Raw genomic sequence first — 24521 nt, forward strand, 5'->3', positions numbered from 1 at the left:
ATCATAACTTCTTCATCCGACGTCCGTTTTCGCCCATCTTTTTCTCATTACGCTACTTTTAACGAGATCTTCGAGTCTCGTTTAGGTCATGTCGGCTAAAAATCGCTCGATCTAATATTCGAATTTCGGGTTGTACACTGCTAATCCGAAACTTCTTCATACGAAGTTAGATTTGGGCATTCTTTTTATCGATGTTCTTAGTTTAACATATTCTACGACTTTTGTTTAGATTGCTAAGGCTAAATCTCGCTCTATCGTAAATTCACTATTTACGCTTCCCGGTATCGTGCCGGTTTCGTCGCGAAACTTCAACGGGTCATAACTTCTTCGTTATAACTCGGATTTCGGCGTTCTTTATATCCCCGGAATCCTTGTTTCGACCACTACAACTTTATATAAAGATATCGGGCTTATCTCACACTTTAATTTTGACGCTTATTTTTATTCTTTATTAATTATACATTTATAATTAACTAATAAGCACATAATTAAATACACATAATTCACATAATACTCAAATATTTCATCTTTATTACTTCAAAAAGAGTTACAATAGTTGACCTAGACTATTACATTGACAAATATGCTTAGCCCTAAAACACGGGCGTTACACTAAGCTTATGTGATAGACTTCGGAAGTGCTTGGGATACTCATTTACCATTAATTGAGATTTCCTACAACAACAATTATCACACCAACATTAAAGTCACGTTATTTGAGGCATTTTACAGATGAAAATTTTGTTCCCCAATATGTTGGGAAGAGGTTGGAGATACACAACTGGCCAGGGAACACATAAGAGATACATTGCTCGCTGGTCTAGAAATCATTCATGAGGCTATAGAAAAGATTATGCAAATCATGGGTCGAATTAAGGTTACACATGACCTTCAAAAGAGTTATGTCGATGTGAGATGTAAGCCTCTCGAATTCCAAGTCAGAGGCAAAGTAATTTTGAAAATCTCCCCTTGAAAGGGAATCATACGACTTAGAAAACGAGGCAATTTAAACTCGAGATACATAGGTTCTTTCAAAATTCTTGCGAGAATTGGTCCTATTGCATATCGACTCAAACTACCTAAAGAGCTAAACAATGTGAATGATATCCTTCATGTGTCTAGCATCAAAAAGTGTCTCTACGATGACACTCTTGTTGTCCCTCTTGATGAGATCCAAGTTAATACCAAACTCCACTTCATTGAGGAACCAGTGGAAATCATGGATCGAGAGATCAAACGACTAAAATTGTAACATCCCAAAAACAAATATATTTTTTTCATAGTAAAAATGTATCATAATCATCATAGTACAATAATAATCATCGATGCAGAAAATCATCAGGGGGAAATGTTGTACAGTCAAGCCAGACCCTTCCCTTTGGAACTAAAAGTACCTGAAAATGTTCAAACTACAAAAGCGTAAGAATACAACTTAGTGAGTTACCCCAAAATACCACATACCATACACATATTTCCATGGGCTACCCCCATGGTCTTTTATACTATTGTCATAGGCTACCTCCATGGTCTTTCCTCACATTGCCATGGCTACCCCATGGATAATATATATATATATATATATATATATATATATATATATATAAGTGTCATGGGCTACCCCTATGGTATTTCATACAAATGCCACGGGCTACCCTTAAGGTCTTTCATACAAATGCCATGGGCTACCCTAGGGTATTCCATGCAAGTATCACAAAGACAACTAGCATTCAACATAGTATAGTGAGGGACTCACCTCAATCTAAAGACAGACAAATTTCACACTCAAGCTGTTGATACTAGAACTTCTCCCACTAATCATACATACAATAAAACCCAAATAAAAGTTAAGGTAATAATACATACTCAAGGGTCTTGGTTTATGGATACTCTTCTTGGGGTAAAAGACCATTCTACCCTTCTAAGACTAGGACCCACTCCATTTGAACAATAATCCATTTTGTCAAAAATCACCCTTCTAGTTCTATGCCCAGATTAACACCATACTCTATGCTCATCGTAGAGCCTCAAATGAAAATACGAGGAAATTTCAGGTTACGCTAAGCATAGTTAAGATTACACTCAACGTAATACGCCGATTCACCAACTTCCTATTAAGCTCTTAATACACAAAAACCAATGCTCCAATCCTCATAATTGGATCTAATGAACTCCCTAAGGGGTAAAGTCTAAGACTTTACACCTTTGCATAGCTAGAAAGAGCACAAGGCCAAACCGTAAGTCCATAAAACGTTCTAATGTTCAAGAGCTCATGCATGAATGGATGGGAGTGACCAAGTTCCTATTAATATGACATTACTGTTGGATAAGGTGTCTAAGTCCATAACTATTTATGATATGTACTTGACTCGGTTTCCCGTGGTCCATCTGGGTTGCATGGCATCATGCACTTGGGTAGATTAAAATGAGAGAAAGGGCACTTATGGTTTATTAATATATTATAAGTTCTAATATATTAATGATATTATTTAATTAGTATTGATCAAGAATTAATTTAGAATTAATTGTGTGATAAAAAGAGACTAATTAAATATATGGGTTGATTGTGTAAATAATTTATTCTTGTATAGTGGGCTAATGTTACATGGTTTATCAAGTTGGGCTAAAACCCATAAGATGCTCCATGGTGTTTTTGAACCCATGGATCCAAGAAATGAAAAGCCATGCACATTAGGGTTTACATGGAGTAACCCTACATGTTGCACACTATATAAGAAACTCCATAACAAGAAAAATCGGCTACTAAGTGAAATAAGTGAGGGCTAGCCGATTTTCAAGTTTGTGCATTTATCTCTAAGTTATTCCAAGTGTATTTGGTGTTATGTGAAGCATTTGAGGCATCACATTTGGGGTGCTAGGCTCACAAGTTTCTCAAAGGAATTCAAGCAACAAAAGGTATGTTTTTCTTACTAGCTTTTATGGTTAAAAGTTCCCCATGCATGCTAGATAGGTTATAAACCTTGGAAAATCAAATTTTCATGTATCATAGTAAAACATAGATCCAAGGTTTCTAGGTTTAAATGTACACCATAGGAGTGTTAGAATGCTCGAAACCCATCAGTGGTATCAGAGCCTATGCTTGTTTTGTTGATATTCGATGTAAACTTGTTGAAAAACTCAAAAAATTGGTTGTCTCGACAATGGACTCGCTGAGTCCATGGGGGGACTCGATGAGTCCAAGGCAAAAGTCATCCTACCCGACGAGTAGGTTATTGCACTCGACGAGTAGGAGGCTCTGACTATAGTTTTTCGACTTATGCTGCTGGAAATGGACTAGAAACATTACCCTAAACTGTTTTGGTGTTTTAAAACTTGTTTTAGATGGTGTAATGGTTATGCTAATCCATTTACAAAGGCTAATATCAAAATTCCATGTTTATATGTGTTCATATGATTCTTGAAGTTTTGATATGAATATTCATGTTCTTATGAGTCATTGTTAGATCATAGGAATTACTTGCTAAATTGTTTAATGATTAATTCTTGATCAATTATGTGTTTTAATGGGATCCATAATTTGTCCTCAAGTTATGGATAACCAAAAGTCACTTTCTTTTAATGTCCATTTAAAACACATAAGTTACATAAAAATGAAGAGTCTTCACTTTTATGAACTATTAACTCATAAGTTATGAAATGAAAAGTTTTGAATAGTTTCAAAACTTGCCCTCAAGTTTTGTAATTTGTAAAGTTCCACACATTTAAGAATACTTTAATTCCAAACCCTTAGAGTTTTAAAAGTTAAAATTCAATCCTTATACTATTATAACATTAATGATTAATAATTATATATATGTATAAGATCAAGTTGTTTTACCGTTAGTAGGCCTTATTCACGAACTCGGTCTATAAGGGGGGTATAAGGTTGTTGCCTATAAAATAGCAGCTTAGTGGGTGTCCATGCTCACCCACCACTTCCTTTATCGGTGGAGGGTCGTTAGCGGAACGAGTAGGACAATGAATTTAATTGTCATTAAAAGTATGATGATTATTATAAAGTAACTAAATGTTTTATAATTCCCAATCTTAGTTACTTTAGGAAAATGTGAATATGGTGCTAACCCATGAAATTCACACTTTGTACCTTACCAAGTCGTTGGTGGAGCGTGTGTGGGTAACCGACACACTAACTTTGGACTAGTAAGGATAACAAAGGGTGACTTAATGTTTATCATAGATCGGTGGAGCGCGTGTGGGTAATCGACACATTGATTAGGTAATAGTATTAAGGGTACCAAGTGAATTTGCATGGTTATTCACACCTTGTTTTGTGATCCTCGGCATCCCAGTCACAAAACTTGAAGGGCACATTCGAGATTGAAACATGTCATTGAAAAGTTCAATGAATCTCAAAAGAACCTAGGAATTTCAAAACCAATTTATTTCGTTTTCGTGGTGGAAATTGGTGAATCGTCATTCACCTACCTTCAAATATGTTATGGCTTAGATTACAGCATCTCTCTTTTAAGTTATAATGTATTGTGTTGGGTCCTAGCCTTAATATTATATTTGGGTGTTTTATTAAGGACTCTATATATCTAATCTAAACTTGTTATCTTCTTTTCAGATGTCTTCCAACAACAATGCTTCGGGCTCTAACCCTACAGACTCCTTCTCTCTCATGAATCTTTGTGGGAGAGTCATCTTCGATGGTACAAACTTTATGGATTGGATACGTAACATCAGGATGGTCACTCGTTACAAGGACAAGGAATATGTCCTCGACAAGGATCTAAAGGAACTCGATGAGTCTACTGCTACTCCTGAGAAGATCGCTGAATTCAGGACACATGAGAGAGATGCCACTAAAGTGGCATGCCTCATGATGGCCACAATGCCAGTCGAGCTCCAAAAGTCCTATGATGACTATTACCCTTTTGAGATGCACCAGGATTTGATGGAAATGTACCATCAAAGTGCACGTCAAGAGCGGTATGAAATAATCTCCTCCATGATCACAACCCGAATGAAGGATGGTGAACCCATCATGGGCCACATGCAAAAGATGAAAATGTATGTGGACCGTTTGTTGAAACTGAATGTTAACTTTCCTAACAATTTGGCAATTGACATCATTTTGCACTCCTTACCTTCTTGTTATGACTAATTTCGAATTACATACCACATGAACAAGGTGGAAGTTACTCTCAGCAAACTTCAGGGACTTTTGAAGACCGCAAAAAGTGGTCTTAAAGGTAAGTCGGTTGTTACTTCTACTCCTACTCCTACAACTACCTCTATTTTGGCTATCGGGCAAGGCAAAGGGAAGAAGAGGAAGACCCCTTCGAAGGGTACCAAGGGAAAGTCTCTTGAAGGCTCCTCATCTGGAACCAAAAGTGGTTCTACCACTCCTTCTGCCAACCCCAAAGAGGCTGAATACTTCTATTGCCAGAATAAGGGGCACTGGAAGTGAAACTGCCCAAAATACTTGCAGGATGTCAAGTGGGAAAGTGAAACCATCCCATGCAGGTATCTACACTGTATTGTCTAATAACTCACCATATTATAACTCTTGGGTCCTTGATACAAGTTGTGGTATTCACATATGTTTTGATTTGCAGGGCCTAAAAATAAGTGATGATGTGGAGCATGGGAAGATAAATATAATCATGGGAAATAGGAAGACTTCACCTGTTACCAATATTGGAGTTTATACTTTGTTGCTAAGTAGTGGGTTAAAGTTAGATTTGAATAAATGTGTTTACTCATCTGAAATGGCAAGAAATATTATTTATTTTCATGGTTTGTACAAAAAAGGGTTTACCTTTTCTTTTGATAATGAATGTGGTGGTATTAATACTTTCTTTAATAAGGTTCTTTATTTTAAAGCATTACCTTGTGATGGTGTGTATGAAACTGTGTGGGTTGTAGATAACCTAGGAAATAATGTGTTGTGTATTGATTCTTCTACTAGATTGGATAAAGCATCATTATGGCATTGTCGTATTGGTCATGTAAGCAAGAAGCGCATAGGCCAACTCCAAAAGGACGAAGTCTTAGAGTCATTTGACCTAAAGTCATATGATAGTTGTGAATCTTGTTTGCTTGGGAAAATGAAAAAATCACCCTTCACTGGTACTTTGTTCAAGGGGTGAGGGTTTTTTGTACCTTATACATACTGATGTATGTGGACCCTTCAAAACCACCACAAGGGATGCTAATCGCTATTATGTGACTTTTACTGATGATTTTAGTAGATATGGTTATGTCTACTTAATCAAGCATAATTCAAGGACTTTTGAAAGGTTTAAAGAGTTTAAACAAGAAGTAGAGAATCAATTGGGCAGGAACATTAAGATGCTTCGATCCGATCGAGGTGGTGAGTATCTTAGTACAGAGTTCCTCGACTATCTTAAGGAGTGTGAGATTGTCTCACAATTGACACCTCCCAGGACACCACAGTTGAATGGTATGGCTGAGAGGCGTAATCGGACCTTGTTAGACATGGTTTACTCCATGATGAGTCGAGCTTCGCTACCAATCTCTTTTTGGGGGAATACCTCAGAGACTGCCGCCCATATCCTTAATCTAGTCCCTACAGAGAAGGATGCCAAAACACCTCATGAGCTGTGGACTGGGAAAGTTCCCAATTTGGACCACATAAATATTTAGGGTTGCGAGGCTTTCGTGAGACGCAAGACTCAAGATAAGCTCGAACCTCGAAGTGAGCGGTGTATTTTCATCGTCTACCCACAAAAATCCTTTGTTTACCTCTTCTACAGATCCAGTGAGAATGTAGTCTTTATGGCAAGAAGAGGGGTCTTTCGAGAGAGAGAGTTCATAAGCCAAGGAAACAGTGGGAGGCAAATTGACCTTGAAGAAATTCAAGATTCAAGTGATGAAGGAACCTCAAACCCTAGCAATCAACCTGAGGAGGAAACTCCTATTAATCCGGTTGATGAGTCTATACCTCTGAGGCGTTCCACGAGGATTAAGAATACACCTATGCATTACTATGGTTTCCATATTACTGCGGAAGGTGATACATTTATCAGTGACAGTACACTAGTAATCTGGATAAACCTAACAGCTTTAAGGAAGCCATGGCAGGCCTGGAGTTTGCTAAATGGAAGGAGGCTATGGACAACGAGATACAGTCCATGTATGACAATCAAGTTTGGAACATAGTTGACAATGTACCCGGCCGTAAGACAGTCGGGTGCAAGTGGATCTTCAAGAAGAAGACCGGCATGGATGGTAAAGTGCATACTTATAAGGCGCGACTACTTGCGAAGGGTTTTACTCAGACTCAGGGTATTGATTATGATGAAACCTTCTCACCAGTAGCGAAGATAAAGTCTATTAGGTTCATGCTAGCCATTACTGCATTTCATGATTATGAAATATGGAAAATGGATGTTAAAACCGCTTTCCTTAATGGAAAGCTGGCTGAGGATGTTTACATGAGTCAGCCAGAGGGTTTTGTCAGCACGGAGTACCCAAATAGAGTGTGCAAGCTTGAGAAATCCATTTATGGGTTGAAACAAGCATCTCACAGCTGGAATCTTTGTTTCGATGAAAAAGTCAAAGAGTTTGGTTTCTTGAGAAGCGAAGAAGAGTCCTGCGTATATGTCAAAGATAGTGGGAGTATAGTTAGCTTTTAGGTATTGTATGTGGATGACATACTACTCATAGGAAATGACATCCCAACTCTGCAGGAGGTGAAGTCCTGGTTTGGGAAGTGCTTTGATATGAAGGACCTTGGAGAAGCTGCATATATCCTAGGGATAAGGATATTAAGAGAAAGGAGTAAAAGACTAATTGGACTTAGTCAGAGTACTTACTTGGATAAGGTGTTGAATAGGTTCAACATGCAGAACTCCAAGAAAGGAGATTTATCGATCCACAGTAACAATAAGCTGAGTAAGACTCAGAGCCCGAGTACAGAGGCTGAGATAGCTGAAATGAGTTGAGTACCATATGCTTCCACTGTAGGCTCGATCATGTATGTTATGAATTGTACTCGTCCTAATGTGGCTTTTGCTTTGAGCATGGTCAGCAGGTATCAGGGGAATCCTGGCAAGGCTTACTGGACTGCGGTAAAGAACATTCTCAAGTATCTTCAAAGGACTAAGGGCTGGGTCCTTGCCTTCGGTGGGAGTGAGGACTTGAGAGTGTTTGGGTATAGTGATGCTAGCTTCCAAACTGATAGGGATAATTTCCGCTCTCAGTCAGGCTGGGTCTTTACCTTAAACGGAGGAGCAATTACTTGGAAACGTTCTAAGCAAGAGATGGTAGCTGATTCAACCTGTGAATCAGAGTACATAGCAGCGAGTGAAGTGGCGAAGGAGGCAATATGGTTGAAAAACTTCATTGGAGACCATGGAGTTTTACCAGCTATAAAAGAGCCTATGGAAATTTTCTGTGATAGTGAAAGTGCAGTTGCCTTAGCGAAGGAACCAAGGGATCACGGGAGATCTAGACACATCGAAATAAAATACCATTTTATCAGACATCGAATATAATAAGGGCTCCTCGTGGCAATGAGGGTATCATCGGATGACAACCCAACAGATCCCCTCATGAAGGGACTGAGTAGGGTTAAGCATTTACAACATGCGAGGCACATCAGGCTGAAGGATGATTTAGTTTTACAGATTAGATAGATGTTTCTAAAACTTATAAAATGTAATTGACATTTGATGATGAATAAAAGTTGTTGTTTATTTATGAGTAAAGTGTTGCTGTCTTTGTCAATTATTTACTATTGTTTCAGTTTTACATGTTTTAACTTTCAGAATAAAAAATTTATTCAAAATCTCCACAATTGGTCATATGCTGGAAGTAGATATGAATCAAGACTATCATGAAGTTGGCTTGTAGATGTCCAAGTTGTTGGACATAGCAAGAGTTGCTACAACACTCATGAGTGCTCATAAGTTCTGAGTATTGGATTCAACCCATGCTCACTTGTATCACTTCATGGAATTTATCTCGAGTGATCGTGAGATGGTAATATCATATAAGTCTTCAAACCTATAGATATGATTTGTTGACCATGAGTTGGTTGTACATTGATTGTATGAAAACGCATTGGTAACTCGATGTTATAAAACGTGCCTTTGTGTATAATTCAACGAGTAGTAGAACAAGCATGTGAGTCAAAATTTATCTGTTCCTTCTTTGATTAGAAGCGATATCTAGGCCCCTTGATGATTTTGTTTTGACCTAGGTACCAGGCCCGGTCAGAACTAAATTGATGTGTTCGAGTAAGTTCTATGTCAAACAAATCAGAAATTAGGAAATAAACTGCTGGAAAATAAGTACAACATTGTTCCATGTATTTGTCCGGCTGATATCTTGAGAGTAGAGGATTTTATGATCACTTATCTTAAGTGGCATAACAACATCATCTCAGTTCCGAGAGACCTTGAAAGAGCTACGATTGCTAATCGGTTCCTGAAGTCATACTTGCATTAATAGTTATTAGACTTATCTAATTAGGAGACTGTTGGATAAGGTGTCTAAGTCCATAACTATTTATGGTATGTACTTGACCCGGTTTGGCATGGTCCATTTGGGTTGCATGGCATCATGTATTTGGGTAGACTAAAATGAGAGAAAGGACACTTATGGTTTATTAATATATTATAAGTTCTAATATATTAATGATATTATTTAATTAGTATTGATTAAGAATTAATTTAGAATTAATTTTGTGATCAAAAGGAGACTAATTAAATATATGGGTTGATTGTGTAATTAATCTATTCTTGTATAGTGGGCTAATGTTACATGGTTTATCAAGTTGGGCTAAAACCCATAAGATGCTCCATGGATGCTCCATGGTGTTTTTGAACCCATGGATCCAAGAAATGAAAAGCCATGCACATTAGGGTTTACATGGAGTAACCCTACATGTTGCACACTATATAAGAAACTCCATAACAAGAAAAATTGGCTACTAAGTGAGATAAGTGAGGGCTAGCCGATTTTCAAGTTTGTACATTTCTCTATAAGTTATTCCAAGTGTATTTGGTGTTGTGTGAAGCATTTGAGGCATCACATTTGGGGTGCTAGGCTTACAAGGTTCTCAAAGGAATTCAAGCAACAAAAGGTATGTTTTTCTTACTAGTTTTTATGGTTAAAAGTTCCCCATGCATGCTAGATAGGTTATGAACCTTGGAAAATCAAATTTGCATGTATCATAGTAAAACATAGATACAAGGTTTCTAGGGTTGCATGTACACCATAGGAGTGTTAGAATGCTCAAAAACCATCAATTACAAGCTCAGAAACATCTAAAAATGATACTCATAAGGTCTGAGCAGCTCATACCCATAAATACCAATGTTATGGGACCAAAAAACATAAGACTCAAAGGATAACTCGATCTAGCATAAAGGAACCTCAAGATGCAAACTTTATACCTCCATGAGATGGTTGATGATGTGAAAATTCTAGATCTAACAACTTCAAGCTCACAAATGCTTCTCCAATGGACTCCCCCTTCAAAGATGGATACAAGAACCACACGAAAATAGGGCTCACAACCCCTCAATTAGCGCTTTGATGTTGTGCACTTATGGTTAGCGTAAATTTCTCTATGCTCAATGTAGGACATTAAACCCATGCATGGAATCGTTTACTTATGCCCAACGAAGGAGGATATCCTATGATCAGCGTAGGGCACCTAAAATCCATAAATGGGAAAATTAAACATTAAGAATTATACCTGCGGATACGGGTGTTACAAAAATAAATTCGCATTCCCATACTGAAGGTATGATGGAACTCTCTATGAGGACCATAATTTACTTGGGAATTTGAGGACCAAATAATGAGAAAGTACCCTTAACTATTTAACGATATGCCGACTTGTGACAACCCATAAATCTCTATCTTGTCAAGTCAATCCATTCAACCAAAAGTCAGACTTATTTCTATTGCCTTTTAGCCTTGTTAAAGGTCATTTTAATGAGTTCTAAGCCTAGTACACTTAAGAATTGAGTTTTATGAAGTGTTAGCTCGAGATCAGAAGGCTGCAACCGAACCAGAAAACCCAACACATGAGGTTCACGGCCGCAAACCCTATTCACGACCGTGAACACTCTTTTGGTTGTAAACCACCCTCCATATATATGAGATGGCTTCATTTTTTCTTCATTCTCCAAGCTCCAGCCGTGAACTACCCTTTCTCTCTCAAGTATCATCAAGTGAAAGCTCTCATTTCACTCCCAAAACGTAAGTGTCTCATCCTTTACTTGCTCATGCTTAACAATCCATTTGTTCTAGCCTTGATTCGTCACTCTTAGACACCATCTTCAAGATCTTGAAGGGTTTACGGCTGTAAACCCTTCATAAGGGTTGTAAACCCTTCAAAGGATCTTGGGCCGCAAACCCTCCCAAGGCCGTAAACTCATAGATCTTGGCCGTGAACTCCTTGTGATCAATCACATGTGATTCTAACACTACATTGTGAGTGTTTCCTAGTTCCTAAGGTTGTTTCCCTTCATGTTAGTTGTTCTAGACACTAATTATATACATATATGTATCAATATATATCAATTAGGACTCTTTTTGTGCATCGGGACTTCATTCGTGGAACTTCTCATCATTACTCGAATCTTTAATTAAATCACCCACATAAGGTGAGTTCATACCCCTATAATCAATCTTTTAAATGTTTTTAAATGCTTTTGAGGGGGGGAATACAAGTTGAACACAATGATAATTGTGTTAATATTACCTGTGATAATCATCACATTAAAGAGATTTCATATGATTTTGTAAGTGATCAAATCAATTCAACAACTCTTTTATAAAAATGTTAGTTTATTGTTTATAAAAACTCTGTTTTCAAAGTACATGCATAACTCAATAGATAATCGAGTCTTTTCTACAAATCAGGATAGTTCAAAACAAACATATTAGTAAACTATAAAGGGTATAGTTTAGGAGTTTAGAACATACTAGAACAAGAACAGGAAGGAACATATACAATTACATATACATTTACAAAAAGGAACATATACATTTACATATATATTTACAAAAGGAACGTATACTTTTTAACTAGAACAAGATAACAATAATGTGAGATACTACTTCATGGCACAACAATACACTTGCTGTGTCACGTTTTGTAACCAGAGTCTCCTGGAGGGAGAGCGGGTATTGTGTGTATAGATCTATACGGGACAGACACTCCCACACCCCGAATGTTAGCTACAGTCCCATCCGGCAAGGCCAAAGGGGTGACAAAATGTCACATGGTTTCGACACCGGATGATTGTCGTGTTTACAGCAGTCAATCAGCATGGTTACAACCTTATCAAATTTTTCCTTAATTTAACTAATTGGTTTTAAGGTATTTAGTGCTTCAGTAGTTATTTTATACAATATTACTGCACACTTTCATTTTCCCATTACATCCTTAGCAATATTCTCACATAAAAGGTGATGCAAACTATTTTCTACTAAAGATAGTATTAGACTTGGGAAAACTTACATTAATACAAAAGACAAATAGAATAGTCGGGTCCTAGTACATTCAGTTAGAAGGGGACCTATAATGCTAAGTTTATGATACATTAGGGATATATATTAACCGGATCCGACAGACAGTAGGATGCGTGCTCTCCACTTCATTTCATGTTCCTTGTTTGGTTGTGGGCTTAGAGCAGATTCCCCTAGTCTACTATCTATTCGATCTTAGCTATATATATCATGTATACACCAAGTAATCATGAGGAGTATCAGGTATGGGTCAAGTCATAACATACAAATTCAGCATACTGTTTTCTAGTACAAAAACATACTTTTCAGATAGAACATTAAGTAGGAGAAACTAGCAACTTACCAGTAAAAGGTTTAATTCATTTTATTAAACCATTATAACTTAAAAGACCTTTTATGGTTAATTCTATAATACCTTAGCTTATATATCAGGGTTATATATAGTTAATATCCAATAGACAGTTGAATGTGTGCTTTCCGCCTTACTTTCTGTTCCTTGTTTGGTTGTGGGCTTAGGGCAGATTCACCCATTTAACTATCTGTTCGATATTAGATTATATATAGCTTGTATATAACTAAGTGATTATAGAAGGAAATATTGTGGTTACCATTTTTACTAAAGAAAATATATGATTTTCTTAAAAGAATGTTTTCATCAAATATAAAGAACTATTACGGTTGACTTCGTAAGTACCGAATGAATACACCAGGGTTGTATACAGTGATGATGTAACAAACAATGGGGTGTGTGACTTCCGCCTCATTTCATGTTCCTTGTTTGGTTGTGGGCTTAGGGCAGATTTACACAATCGATTGTGTGTTTACTCTGGATTGTATATAACTTGTATCCATTTAGTACTCATAAAAGGAATTGTAGAGTCATTTTTACTTTCATTCATCACATCAGAAAATATAGGATTTTATGGAGGAACAAGCAAACTTTTCTAAAAGAACTTGCAACTTACTTTTCATCACTTAAATAGTTATGAACTCACCAGCTTAAATGCTGATCTATTCTTTCAAAATAACTTGTATTCTCAAGAAACTGGTAGACATGTACGCGCTCTAGGATTCAGAAGATGGAGTATAGTAGCTTCATGTCTTGTTTTGTTATTTACTTTTGGATTCAATCTTTTGTGAATCACATACTTTGTAAACACTTTAATATTAATACAATGGTTTTTTGTTATGTTGATTACTATGATGCATGTGTTGTGATACTAAACATGACGTCCTCTACCCTTGAACGTTTCTGTCATTCCGGTTTGGGGGTGTGACATGACTAGAAGCTGAATTTCGGGATGGAATTCTTTGAATGAGGGGAGAATGTGACAACTATTATAATTAGGTCATGGTTCACTAGTCTAAGTCACCATGAACACATATTGTAATAGACCTTGAGTAATATATTCTTCTCTTTTAATGCACTTGAAGTTTTTGCACTTGGAAATGCATACTGAATACCACTCACATCTTCAATGGATATAGATTGTTAGCAAGCAAACACTATTCACTATAAATAAGTAATGACTTGGTACATTAAAAACAAGATTTATGTATTAATTATTTTTATATACAAATAACACAGTAAACAGAAAGGACATGAAAATACAGTTTCATATATATAAAGAACATTGAAAACCTAGATGACACGCAAAAGATATGAACATTTAAAGAAAAAAGAACAATACAACACAAGCTTTACCCGTAACCGAGTCTTCAAACCATTTGTTGGCATAGCTACGCATTTCGTTAAGTAAAAATAATAGCATTTTATAAATAAAAAAATACTCTAGTATTTGATTATACTTTCGAAATTTCCTTAACTCAAAGTTATAGTACTTTCGCGAAAACTACCGAATCACAACAACGGGAAAAACACCGTAAAACAACAACAAACACAAATTTTACATAGCTACACTATTCTTTCGGTGTATATTCCCACATATTCTGAACTATAATTCCATGGACATCAAGCTAGTGTTTTCGAACAAAAATGTGAGATGTCATTTTTCGTCGGACCTTTGCATGCCAATCGAGAAAGCGACACGTGTCACCAATAGAATAGTGATACTTGTCAACCATTTAGAAGAGACATTTCTCAAGATGTTATGGTCCAAAAATTCCTATAAATAGGTAGAGAGAGAGGGCTACCCTCTCTCCACACATCTCTCCCTCATCTATCTCCGATCATTCCCTCTCTCTCGGTTCCGTCACTCTGCCGCTGATCGCTGTTGTATTACAGCCACCGGTGCTCCATTCAACCACCTAGCTCCTTCTTTCGACTACCTCCAACATCTAACGACCCCCCCTTCCTCCCCTCTCCTTTGTCGCAGCCAAAAGTCGCTGAAAACCCACCGCCGACGAGGAGTCCGACAAAGATTCCGGCGACCGAAAAGTTTTTCCGGCAGTTCCCGACGAACATTTTTGTGTTTTTAGAATTCCTTTGACCCGATCTACATCCCTCTTGCAACATTTCATTAAACAAAGTGTTCTCCGTGTCATTTCCAATCATAAACCTGATTCCCGATCTGGTTAAAGCACACAACGAGAATGAGTTTCACGACCCCTCTTTTAAACTTTTTAAATGTTTTCGGGAGTGAATACTTGCAAAATATCTATTATTTATTTTTATATAAACTTTTAGATAATTAATTATTGTTTATATAATTATAAAAAAAAAACTTATTTATTGGTTTGTTAAACAAATAGGTATATATATATATATATATATATATATATATATATATATATATATTTATATATATATATATATATATATATATATATATATATATATATATATATATATATATATATTTATGGTATTGTTGGTTTTACTTGATTTACAACCGTTACGCTGCCGAATTTTTGTTAGAAACTTTACATGGTTATTACGCACAATCGAGCTTTTTGTCAAGTGACTTTATTATTTAACATTTAAGACGCAAACACACAGATACTTTTAGAATTATGTAAATTCGGGGAATTTACATGATACTTATTCAACAACTAAGCATAATGCTTTAGCCAAGATCTCTAACCTATAACCGTTAATCCTAAGCGAGCGAGGAACGTTATATATAGATATATATGAGTTGACACCCCACATGTGGTTGCAAGCTACAACCATGGCAGACGAGTCACAACAGGTGATAACTTTCCACCGGTTATGATGTTGATGAAGCGTCGTGCTAACTTTTTACAGCACACCACGATAGTGTGGGGCATACAACGTTGGTGCCAAACAACAACATGAACACATCATATAGCTCGGTTATAAGGTCTCATTGTAACACGAATACACTCGAGAAGTACTCAAAATAAGTTGATATAGGGCTTATAATGAGCTATTACAGACTTGTGCGGTTTACAAGTACTATTACACATAAGTTAAGTCAGAACTTATACACAATGATTACACACTTGTACGATTCACAAGTACCATTATACATAAGTCGGGTAAGAACTTATACACAGTGAGCACATACTTGTAGGGTTTATAAGTATCAGTAAGTTAGGTAAACACTTACACACAATCAACACATACTTGTAGGGTTTACAAACATCTTTTTCTTTTTATAAGTCAGGTAAGCACTTATATACCTTAGACACCTACTTTTTGGTTATAAAGGTACTTTGAGCCAAAACATGTGAACTCACCAACTTTATGTTGACGTATTTTCAGGAACATAAGAAGTTGGACTGTCACACACACACACACACACAGAGAAAGAGAGAGAGAGAGAGAGAGAGAGAGAGAGAGGAACACTCATGAGAGTTTTTGTTATCAATCACAATCACATACTTTATGTGTTTAATGCCTATCTGTTAAGGCATGTATCGTATTTTTGATGTAATGATGTACTCGTTGAATGAATAAAATGTAATTTATATTCACTATTAATAGAACTTTTCTAGTATATGTTTGAAGTGTGGAATTATTTTTCTTTCCTTTTTTAGTATATACATATTTCATGTTTTTTTTTCACATAAGTAACATAACATTATATAGTCGATATATTTAAGGTTGCATGCATGTTTTGTGTTTGTATGAGAGAGAGAGAGAGTGTGTGTGTGTGTGAGAGAGAGTGAGAAAGAGTGAGAGAAGAAGAAGAAGAATTATCGACAAAACAAACTTTATGAGTACAAGACAAATTAAGACAAAGAAATAAAGTAAAATGTTAAAATTCAATGGATGCCAAAGTATAATGCTTTATAAGAAAATAATTTAAAGTACAATGCTCTTAAATAACACACTAACAATGTTAATGTGTGCAAAATTTGTTATTTTTGCATCAAATTTTAATGTTGAATGGTAATATGTGCAAAAAAATTTAAGATTAATGATGTTTTTTGTACAAAGAAAAGAGTTTATTAATGAGTGTTACTATATGTACCCCCTCACTCACATAAATTGCCAAATCATTGGGTATACATTATTTATTCCAGTCACAATGGAGGTACATGTAACAATTTGGGGGTACGTATAGAATTACCCTTATTAACCTAGTAAGACTATGTTTGGCGCGCCACAAATAGCTAATAGACTAGCTTATTTTTCGAGTTTTTTTAAATTGACATGTTTGGCAAGCCAAAAAGTAGTTTTTTAAAAAGTTGCTTAGACTAGCTTTTCATGAGTTTTTTTTTTTTTTTTTTTTTTTTTTTTTTTTTTTTTTTTTAAATCTTTCAAGTATATCCTTTAATCAATTATAGAAAACATATTCTTTGAAATATCTTTTATGTTATTTTATATATATTTCAGCTAGTTCGCCAAACATAGCTTAGGTTGTGTTTGACGCGCCACAATAAACTAAAATGCTAGCTTATTTTTTGAGCTTTTTTAAGTTGTCGTATTTAGCAAGCGAAAAAGTAGCTTATAAGCTAGTTTTTTAAAAAGCTACTTAGACTAACTTTTTAAGAGCATTTTTTTTTAAAATTTCAAATATACCCCTTAACTAATTATAAAAACACATTCTTTTAAAGGTCCTTTTATGTCATTTTATATTTTCCATCTAGCTTTTTAACTAGTTTTGCCAAACGTTATATTTTATCAGCTAAATTTTCAACTATCAACTAGTTTTTTATTTAACAGCTAGCTTTTCAGCTAGTACGCCAAACATACATGTATGAATTGAACAGCTAGTTGATAGAAGAAAAGTTAATTTTTGTATGAAAAGCTAGCTGATAAAAAAAATGTTTAATAAAACTAACTGAAATATATAAAATGATATAAAAAACATTTAAAGAAGTATGTTTTTTATAAACTATTAAGGGACATATTTGGAAAGGGAGGTGATATATCCCCGATGTTTTTGATACATCCACAAGATTTTTAAGTAAATTGAAAATTTTACCCCTGCCTACTTATCTCCATTCCCCCTCCTCTTCGATCGGTCATTCCTTCAACCAGTAAAAGGTAAGTGATTTCATGCGTATTTTCGTTTATCACCGGCGAATCCCACTTCAAGAAACACACAATCCTCACATTCCAGCAAGAAAGTCAAAGAAGCCAACAAAACTCTGGCAAGAAAATCATTGTGTGTGCCAAACTGAAAGTAGGTTCTCTCGAACGAGCATTGAGCAAAAGGATCCTTATCCTTCAAAATTTTACACAGAGAAAGAAATTGTCGGAAAGCTTTGTTATTATGCTTTGTAATTGTGCATGTTTTGCTTGATTTTACCCATCTTCAACTGCTTTTGATATGTGACCTGTAATGGTGTTTTTTTTTTTTTTTTTTTTTTTTTTTTGCATTTGAAATAGCCTTGAAACTGAAAATAGCTTTTGATATGGTCCCTGCAACTTAGTTGAGCCCTGCAACTTAGTTGAGCCCACCACCAGATATGGTGATTAAGATAGACGTTGCAGATCCAACCACCAAACTCTAGCAATTTTCATGGTATTTGTTAATTAGAGGCTGTGAACGTGTTCTACCAGCAAACAATGTCTTCTCCGGCGAACCTGTTTTTCCTCCGAAAGTTTTTAAAAAAAAAACATCTGTGAATATATCAGTTACTATTTCGAAAATTTTTAAAATTTTTTTAAAAAACTAGTATAAATAGATTTACTTATAAACTACATTATAAAACTTAAAAAGTAAGTTAGGTGTTACGTTTCAAACAAATCCTAATTTTTTTTTCTTGATTGGACGTTCAAACTAGTCAAAAAATATCAAATCAGATCAAATATTTTTATTAACAGTAATAATAGTATTTTTGTTACGTTTATTAGATTTAACTATAATATATACAAAAAAATATCAAATCATATCAAATCTCTTAATTAATAGCAAAACAAAACTGCAAGATTAGTCTCTATGGTATTCAAAAAACTTTGGATAGGGTCCAAAAAGTTTCCAACTTGCATGTGATATCGCAAATTTTTGTATAAAACGTTTTTTTTTTTCATTTCATTTTTCACTATCTTTTTTAGAGAATCTCTCTCTCTCTCTCTCTCTCTCTCTCTCTCTCTCTCTCTCTCTCTCTCTCTCTCTCTCTCTCTCTCTCTCTCTCTCTCTCTCTCTCTCTCTCTCTCTCCGCGATTTCCTTAGAACGATCATGAACGACTTCTTCAAACCTATCAATTTCATAGTAAAAAATGATAAGTTTTTGAAAAGGTTTATATATAATAAGATTGTTGTGTAGTTAAACCCTATCAATTTCATAGTAAAAAAATTAAAAATTCACAAAATCGCAGATGAATATGAGAGGAAATCACAGATGGACATAATTCATCTTCAATTTTTGGCCGGAAAAGGGGTATATATATAGAGAAAAAAAACGTCTGCCAACATACAAGTGGTTAAAACACGTCTGTGTTTTAGCGACTTGTACGTTCGCAAATGGCATAGCGAAATCGCAAATGGATTATATCCATCTGTGATTTTAGTGGCTAAAAATGCAATTTTGATTTTTTTGGTTATTTTCCACAAAATAATTAGTGTATTTTGCTAAATTTATAATTTTCTCTACATTTAATTGTAATATATACAAAATTAAATTTAATCATATTTTGTTCTTGTTGCACAATGAAAATTTTCTTACCCTACCACTCCTCGTATGTCGAAGGGTCTTTCTTCTCTACAGACACAAAACCAGAGAGAGAAAAATGGGGATTGGAGACGAAGTTAAAGTATTAGTTCCGGATCTATCGACTGTGAAACGTGCAGGCGTCGCAGCTTACAACCGCACTTCCGCGGCCGTCACAAAGATTGATCAGGTGGTTAGAGTGGATGGTATTCAGAAGCTGCATCAGTATTTGCCAGACGGTGAAACTAGAGCTCAGATCGGCCTTTTCGCCACTACACTTGCTCAGAACACCGCCAAATATGCTGTCTATGAAGGCTTCAAACACATTCCTGGTTTGCCTTTCCCCTCCCTCTCTATCTCTCTCTATAAACTTTTAAGCCTAAAATCGATCGATCATCTGATGTTAGGTTAAAGGTCTGTAATTTTTCTGATCCATGGAAAAATCATAGCCTTGTTATAGAAAATGATACAAAAGATACTCGCATAACTCCTTGAAATTGTGCGAAATTTTAGAAATCGCTCTTAATTTTGAAACAGATGGAGCATTAATTAGAGTTCATCCTCAGTGTGTCATTGATTCTACTGCTAGAACAATTTTTATGTAATTTTCTCGGCTTCTGTCCTTTTCATGTTTGATACGATCTCCGATCCACATAATTGGTTATTTGATGCTGACTGTTGATATCAGGATATTTGTCAAACTAATATAACAACGAATAGTAGGTATTCACTCTTTGAAGCAAGTAAACCACCATAACTTGATATTCATTTCATCATTTTGTGCACAAATCCTTTTGCTTCTTCATATGTTTGGTTCTTTCTATATCCATCAACATATATATGACATATGTGCTTTTCTTGAGAGTGTGTCCTTGTCGATAGCCATTGAAGTCAACTGTTTGTTACATTATGTAGGTGCAAAAGTGGCATCTAAGCTGGTTTCTGATACAATCCATGAAGTTAAACAACAAAATCAAAAAGATGGAATGAAAGCAACTCCACAACAAGAAAGTTATAGTAGTGAAAATGGGAAATCAAACTCTCAAAATGAAAATGAAAATGAAGGTGGAGGTGGACATTGGAGGTCTAAACTGTAAATACTTGGTTAACTTGTTCATGTGGAGAAGAAAGACTAGTAGGAGCCAATCAATGTATAAGTTTTCTTCACATCATGGAACAAAAGGACCTGTAAATTTTCCCAATTGGGTATATAACAAAGATAACAAGTTTCTTATGTAGAATTTTCTTCAAAGTAGAATATATTAACAAGAAAAAAAAATAGAAAGTACCATGTAGATGCTATAATTATAAAACAAATAGATTAACATACATTTGCATTTACGGATTTACCCTTGAAAGTATGTTGTTATTTTTTGCATTTAACTCGAAAAAGAAAGATATGTGCAAGCAAAGTGAAATTACTTGAGCGGCTATGCTGTCAAAATTGTAAAACATCCCTCAATAATCAAAGCCATTCTTGTTGAGATATGAATAATAAATTAACTTTATTTTTTTTTTAAAGTTTGACTAAGTTTTGAATGAACTATTTTGAGTGAGGGCTGTTTAGTAAGCCTCTTAACAGTTCTATTAAGTGGTTGTCTCTGAATCAGCGTTGGTTTGTCAATTTTCTGCATCTGAATGGTTCAACAAGGCTCTGCTATATGTATCCCTTGAAAGCATTGGTTCGTCAATTCTATGACTAAAAAACATGTTTTCATTTAGAGGCAGATTAATTCAGAGCCTCTCAATCATTCGATCATTTAGAGATTGCCAAACATGAATGATCTATATGCTCACAAATCATTTTAGGATGATATTACCAATAAGATATGATCAAATCAATAATAAATAGACACAAATTGAATATTACAAGAATTTGATTCTTGATTAATATTTATAACTTTCGCAATTAACTAGAAATTAATATTTTATAAAAATAATAATTTCAATGTTAATATTAAAATAATATCTTATGAATGGTTTATAATGTCAATGTATATATCTTTTTGGACTTAAAAGGTTTTGGTATAAAAGATTTATATAACATGTGGTAATAAGAAAGAGTATAAAAGACTTACTTCCTCTTATTTCTAGCCAAAACCAAGAATAAACCTGGGGGACACGGTTTTGTTGCTTTTTCTTATTTTATTAAGCAAGCTATGGTTTTTTTTTTTCTTCGAACTTTTGTTAGGTCCCGTTTGATAGTTTCTGTCTAGGAAAGTGCTGTCTGGGAAGGTACTGTCTGGGAAAGTTTTCTGACCGGGAAAGAAACCATGATATTTGATTGTACATCTGATTGACTGTGCTGAATGATGAAAAAAGGTAATAAAAAATAAAAAATAAATTTAAAAAAAGTTATTTTAAAAAAATTAATAATCCAATAAAGAAAGAAAGAGGCGGGGTTTGGTGTATAATTGTCTTTCCAGCCCATTCAGCCAGAAAGATATGATTTTGGGGCTTTCTGGGAAAGACATATCTTACCGGGAAAGACCCCTCTTTTTGTGCAAATCAAACAGTCTTTCCGGTCCATTCAGCCAGAAAGATCTGTTTGGACCTGGAAAGATGCGTATCAAACGGGACCTTAGTCTAAACGATTATTACTTGAATCATGCAAACTGGATATGTATTCCGTTTACGATACGTAGAGTGTTTTTCTATATATGATTTCAGATTAGGAGTTAATACATATTTTAATCGAGTTCGAATACACAACATTTTAGATCCCATCTTAACAGAACTAGTAGTATGAATCTCTATTAAACATAGTTGAAATCGAAGTATCAAATATTCAAACACATTGCTATAATCGGGAAAAAAAGCATGATATACAAATATCAAATAGTACATTTTTCTTGTCAACCACTCTCATCTGCTTGCTTATTCACACACCTCACACATGGCTATCAAAAAAAAAAAGAACATTGTGTAAAATCGTGCTTTCCTAATTCCTGGTTATGTTGTTCCAGAATTGTGTTATTGGCTACTTAAATGGTGTAGTATTGTTGCATTGTTTCAATATCAAGGCCTTTGAACTTAATCACTGATTCAACATGCCCTTTCAGTGTATGAAGCTCTTCTAACCTGTTCACAACAAAATAAAGTTATTACTTTAGTATCAAGAGGATCAAGATCCTGAGTAACCAATCTAAGAACAAGACTTACCTAGCCAACTCTGCTTGCCATTTTGAATCAGAAAACATTGATACTCCTAAACTTGGAATAGGAATCGTGAAATCCTTGTTGTCATCCCCTGTAGTATCAATATCATTTGCACTGTTTCCCTTGGTATTTTTTAATAGATTTGAATCAACTTTGGCTGAAATAGATTGATACAAACAGATTACAAAAATAAAAGAAGAAAAACACAAAACAGTTACACACAATGACACAATTCAATAAGAGCAAACTGAAATACCAGAATTTTCTCTCTTTGGGGTGAAGGGAAACATATGAAGCATTCTTCCAAACATTGTTCTACTCGTAGTATTGGTTTTGTGTTGTAATGTCAACACAAAATTAAGACCAACCACAACCTCAGCCATGGTAGGTCGATGCTTCGGATTGTTGTGCAAACATCTCTCTGCAATTCGAACAAACTCCTTCAAACATTTTGGGGATATTTGATCCTTTACATTAATATCAACTATTTGTTTTAAATTGCCTTCTTTGATACAACCTTGAGCCCATGTTGCCAAACTTTCATCAAGACGCGTATCCACAGCACGCTTACGACACAACACTTCAAACAAAACCACTCCAAAAGCATACACATCTGATTTCCTTGTTAGCCTTCCAGTTGAGTAATAATGAGGATCTAGATACCCAAAAGTCCCTCTTACAAGTGTCTTGACATATGTCAATGGCTGATTCGTTGGACCTATTTTGGACAACCCAAAGTCGGAAATTTTAGCTGCCCAACTTTCATGTAACAGAATATTGGAGCTCTTGATATCGCGATGTATAACCCCAAGCTCGATTCCTGTCCCAGTGTGGAGATAGTCTAACCCTCGGCTTGCACCTATGCAAATCTTGAGTCTCTGAAGCCAAGAAAGAGGAGTTTCGAGTTTATGGAGGTGGTCTTCGAGTGTTCCATTTGGCATATATTCATAGATGAGGATCATCTCTTTTTCATAATTACAATAACCGAATAAAGATACAAGGTGACAGTGTCGCAACTTGGAAAGAATCTCAACTTCCGCCCAGAACTCTGTAGCCCCTTGAGTGGACATGGAATCCAATCGTTTAATGGCGGAAACGACAACGGTTGATCCGTTTATAATGTTTCCTTTGTAAACTTTTCCAAAGCCTCCATGACCAATTACTAATGATTCATCAAAGTTATTGGTTGCTAAAAGAATCTCAGGAAATTCGAACTCACGACATGGTTGTGAGTACTCTATGTAGGATGAGGTGGAGGGTTGAGATTCCTTACCATCACCACCACCACCTCCTCCACCTGTCAGCATAATTATTGATGATGAAGAAGAGGAAGTTGAAGGACAATTTGCAATAGTTCTTCCATTATAGATGAAGTTGGAGGTTTATAGTCAACCTAGATGATGTTGATTTTCCTGGAAAGAGATATGGAGATTGGAGGCCATGATGACTACGAAATTTCCAAGTTTTTTTTTATGTCATTGAGTTATTTATATTACTGGTGAAGATGTTCAAAAGAATAAGTGAAGTTTTTTTTTTCTCTAACAATATATTTTTCTTTCACAAGAAATGAATATCTAAAACCAAGATCATGTTTTTATGGGGTTTCAAAGTTTAATTTCATTAAAATTGGATATTTAAAGTCACAAAAGGGTTGATTGTTAAAGTCAAACATCGTGTGGCTTTTTACAATAGAAATTTTAATTTCCATATAAATTGGCCAATAGTAAACAAAAATTTGGTTGTGTTTAATCATTTATTATTATAATAATATAATATAATATTTTACATGGTTTCTTGGCTACAAGTTAAAATAACAATATTAGTAGCTTGCAACTTATTTTTAGAAAATAAAGACT

General features: G+C 35.2%; 2 protein-coding genes across 2 annotated transcripts; one reads left to right on the forward strand and one right to left on the reverse strand.

The window, feature by feature from the left end:
* Positions 1-19512: 19512 nt before the first annotated feature.
* On the forward strand, positions 19513-20740 carry LOC145077272 (uncharacterized). The gene is made up of 2 exons (XM_079023007.1): positions 19513-19838; positions 20422-20740. Exons 1-2 carry the CDS (start codon positions 19586-19588, stop codon positions 20601-20603), a joined length of 435 nt encoding a protein of 144 aa, XP_078879133.1. The 5' UTR covers positions 19513-19585; the 3' UTR covers positions 20604-20740.
* Positions 20741-22309: 1569 nt separating this feature from the next.
* LOC145073985 (receptor-like protein kinase FERONIA) lies at positions 22310-24099 on the reverse strand. The gene is made up of 3 exons (XM_079020433.1): positions 22922-24099; positions 22669-22822; positions 22310-22587 (listed from the first exon to the last, which is right to left on the reverse strand). Exons 1-3 carry the CDS (start codon positions 23970-23972, stop codon positions 22491-22493), a joined length of 1302 nt encoding a protein of 433 aa, XP_078876559.1. The 5' UTR covers positions 23973-24099; the 3' UTR covers positions 22310-22490.
* Between the last annotated feature and the right edge of the window lie 422 nt (positions 24100-24521).

The sequence above is a fragment of the Lactuca serriola genome, chromosome 9 (assembly GCF_051521515.1).
Source record: "Lactuca serriola cultivar US96UC23 chromosome 9, Lser_US96UC23_V15, whole genome shotgun sequence".
NCBI classification, from domain to species: Eukaryota; Viridiplantae; Streptophyta; class Magnoliopsida; order Asterales; family Asteraceae; genus Lactuca; species Lactuca serriola.

Coding starts and splice junctions, on each gene's coding strand:
- LOC145073985 (XM_079020433.1), bottom strand. CDS start 23,972: ATGCTGACAGGTGGAGGAGGTGGTGGTGGTGATGGTAAGGAATCTCAA. Junction 22,823..22,921: donor CCCAAAGAGAGAAAATTCTG/GTATTTCAGTTT, acceptor AATCTATTTCAG/CCAAAGTTGATTCAAATCTA. Junction 22,588..22,668: donor TGGCAAGCAGAGTTGGCTAG/GTAAGTCTTGTT, acceptor TGTTGTGAACAG/GTTAGAAGAGCTTCATACAC.
- LOC145077272 (XM_079023007.1), top strand. CDS start 19,586: ATGGGGATTGGAGACGAAGTTAAAGTATTAGTTCCGGATCTATCGACT. Junction 19,839..20,421: donor AGGCTTCAAACACATTCCTG/GTTTGCCTTTCC, acceptor TACATTATGTAG/GTGCAAAAGTGGCATCTAAG.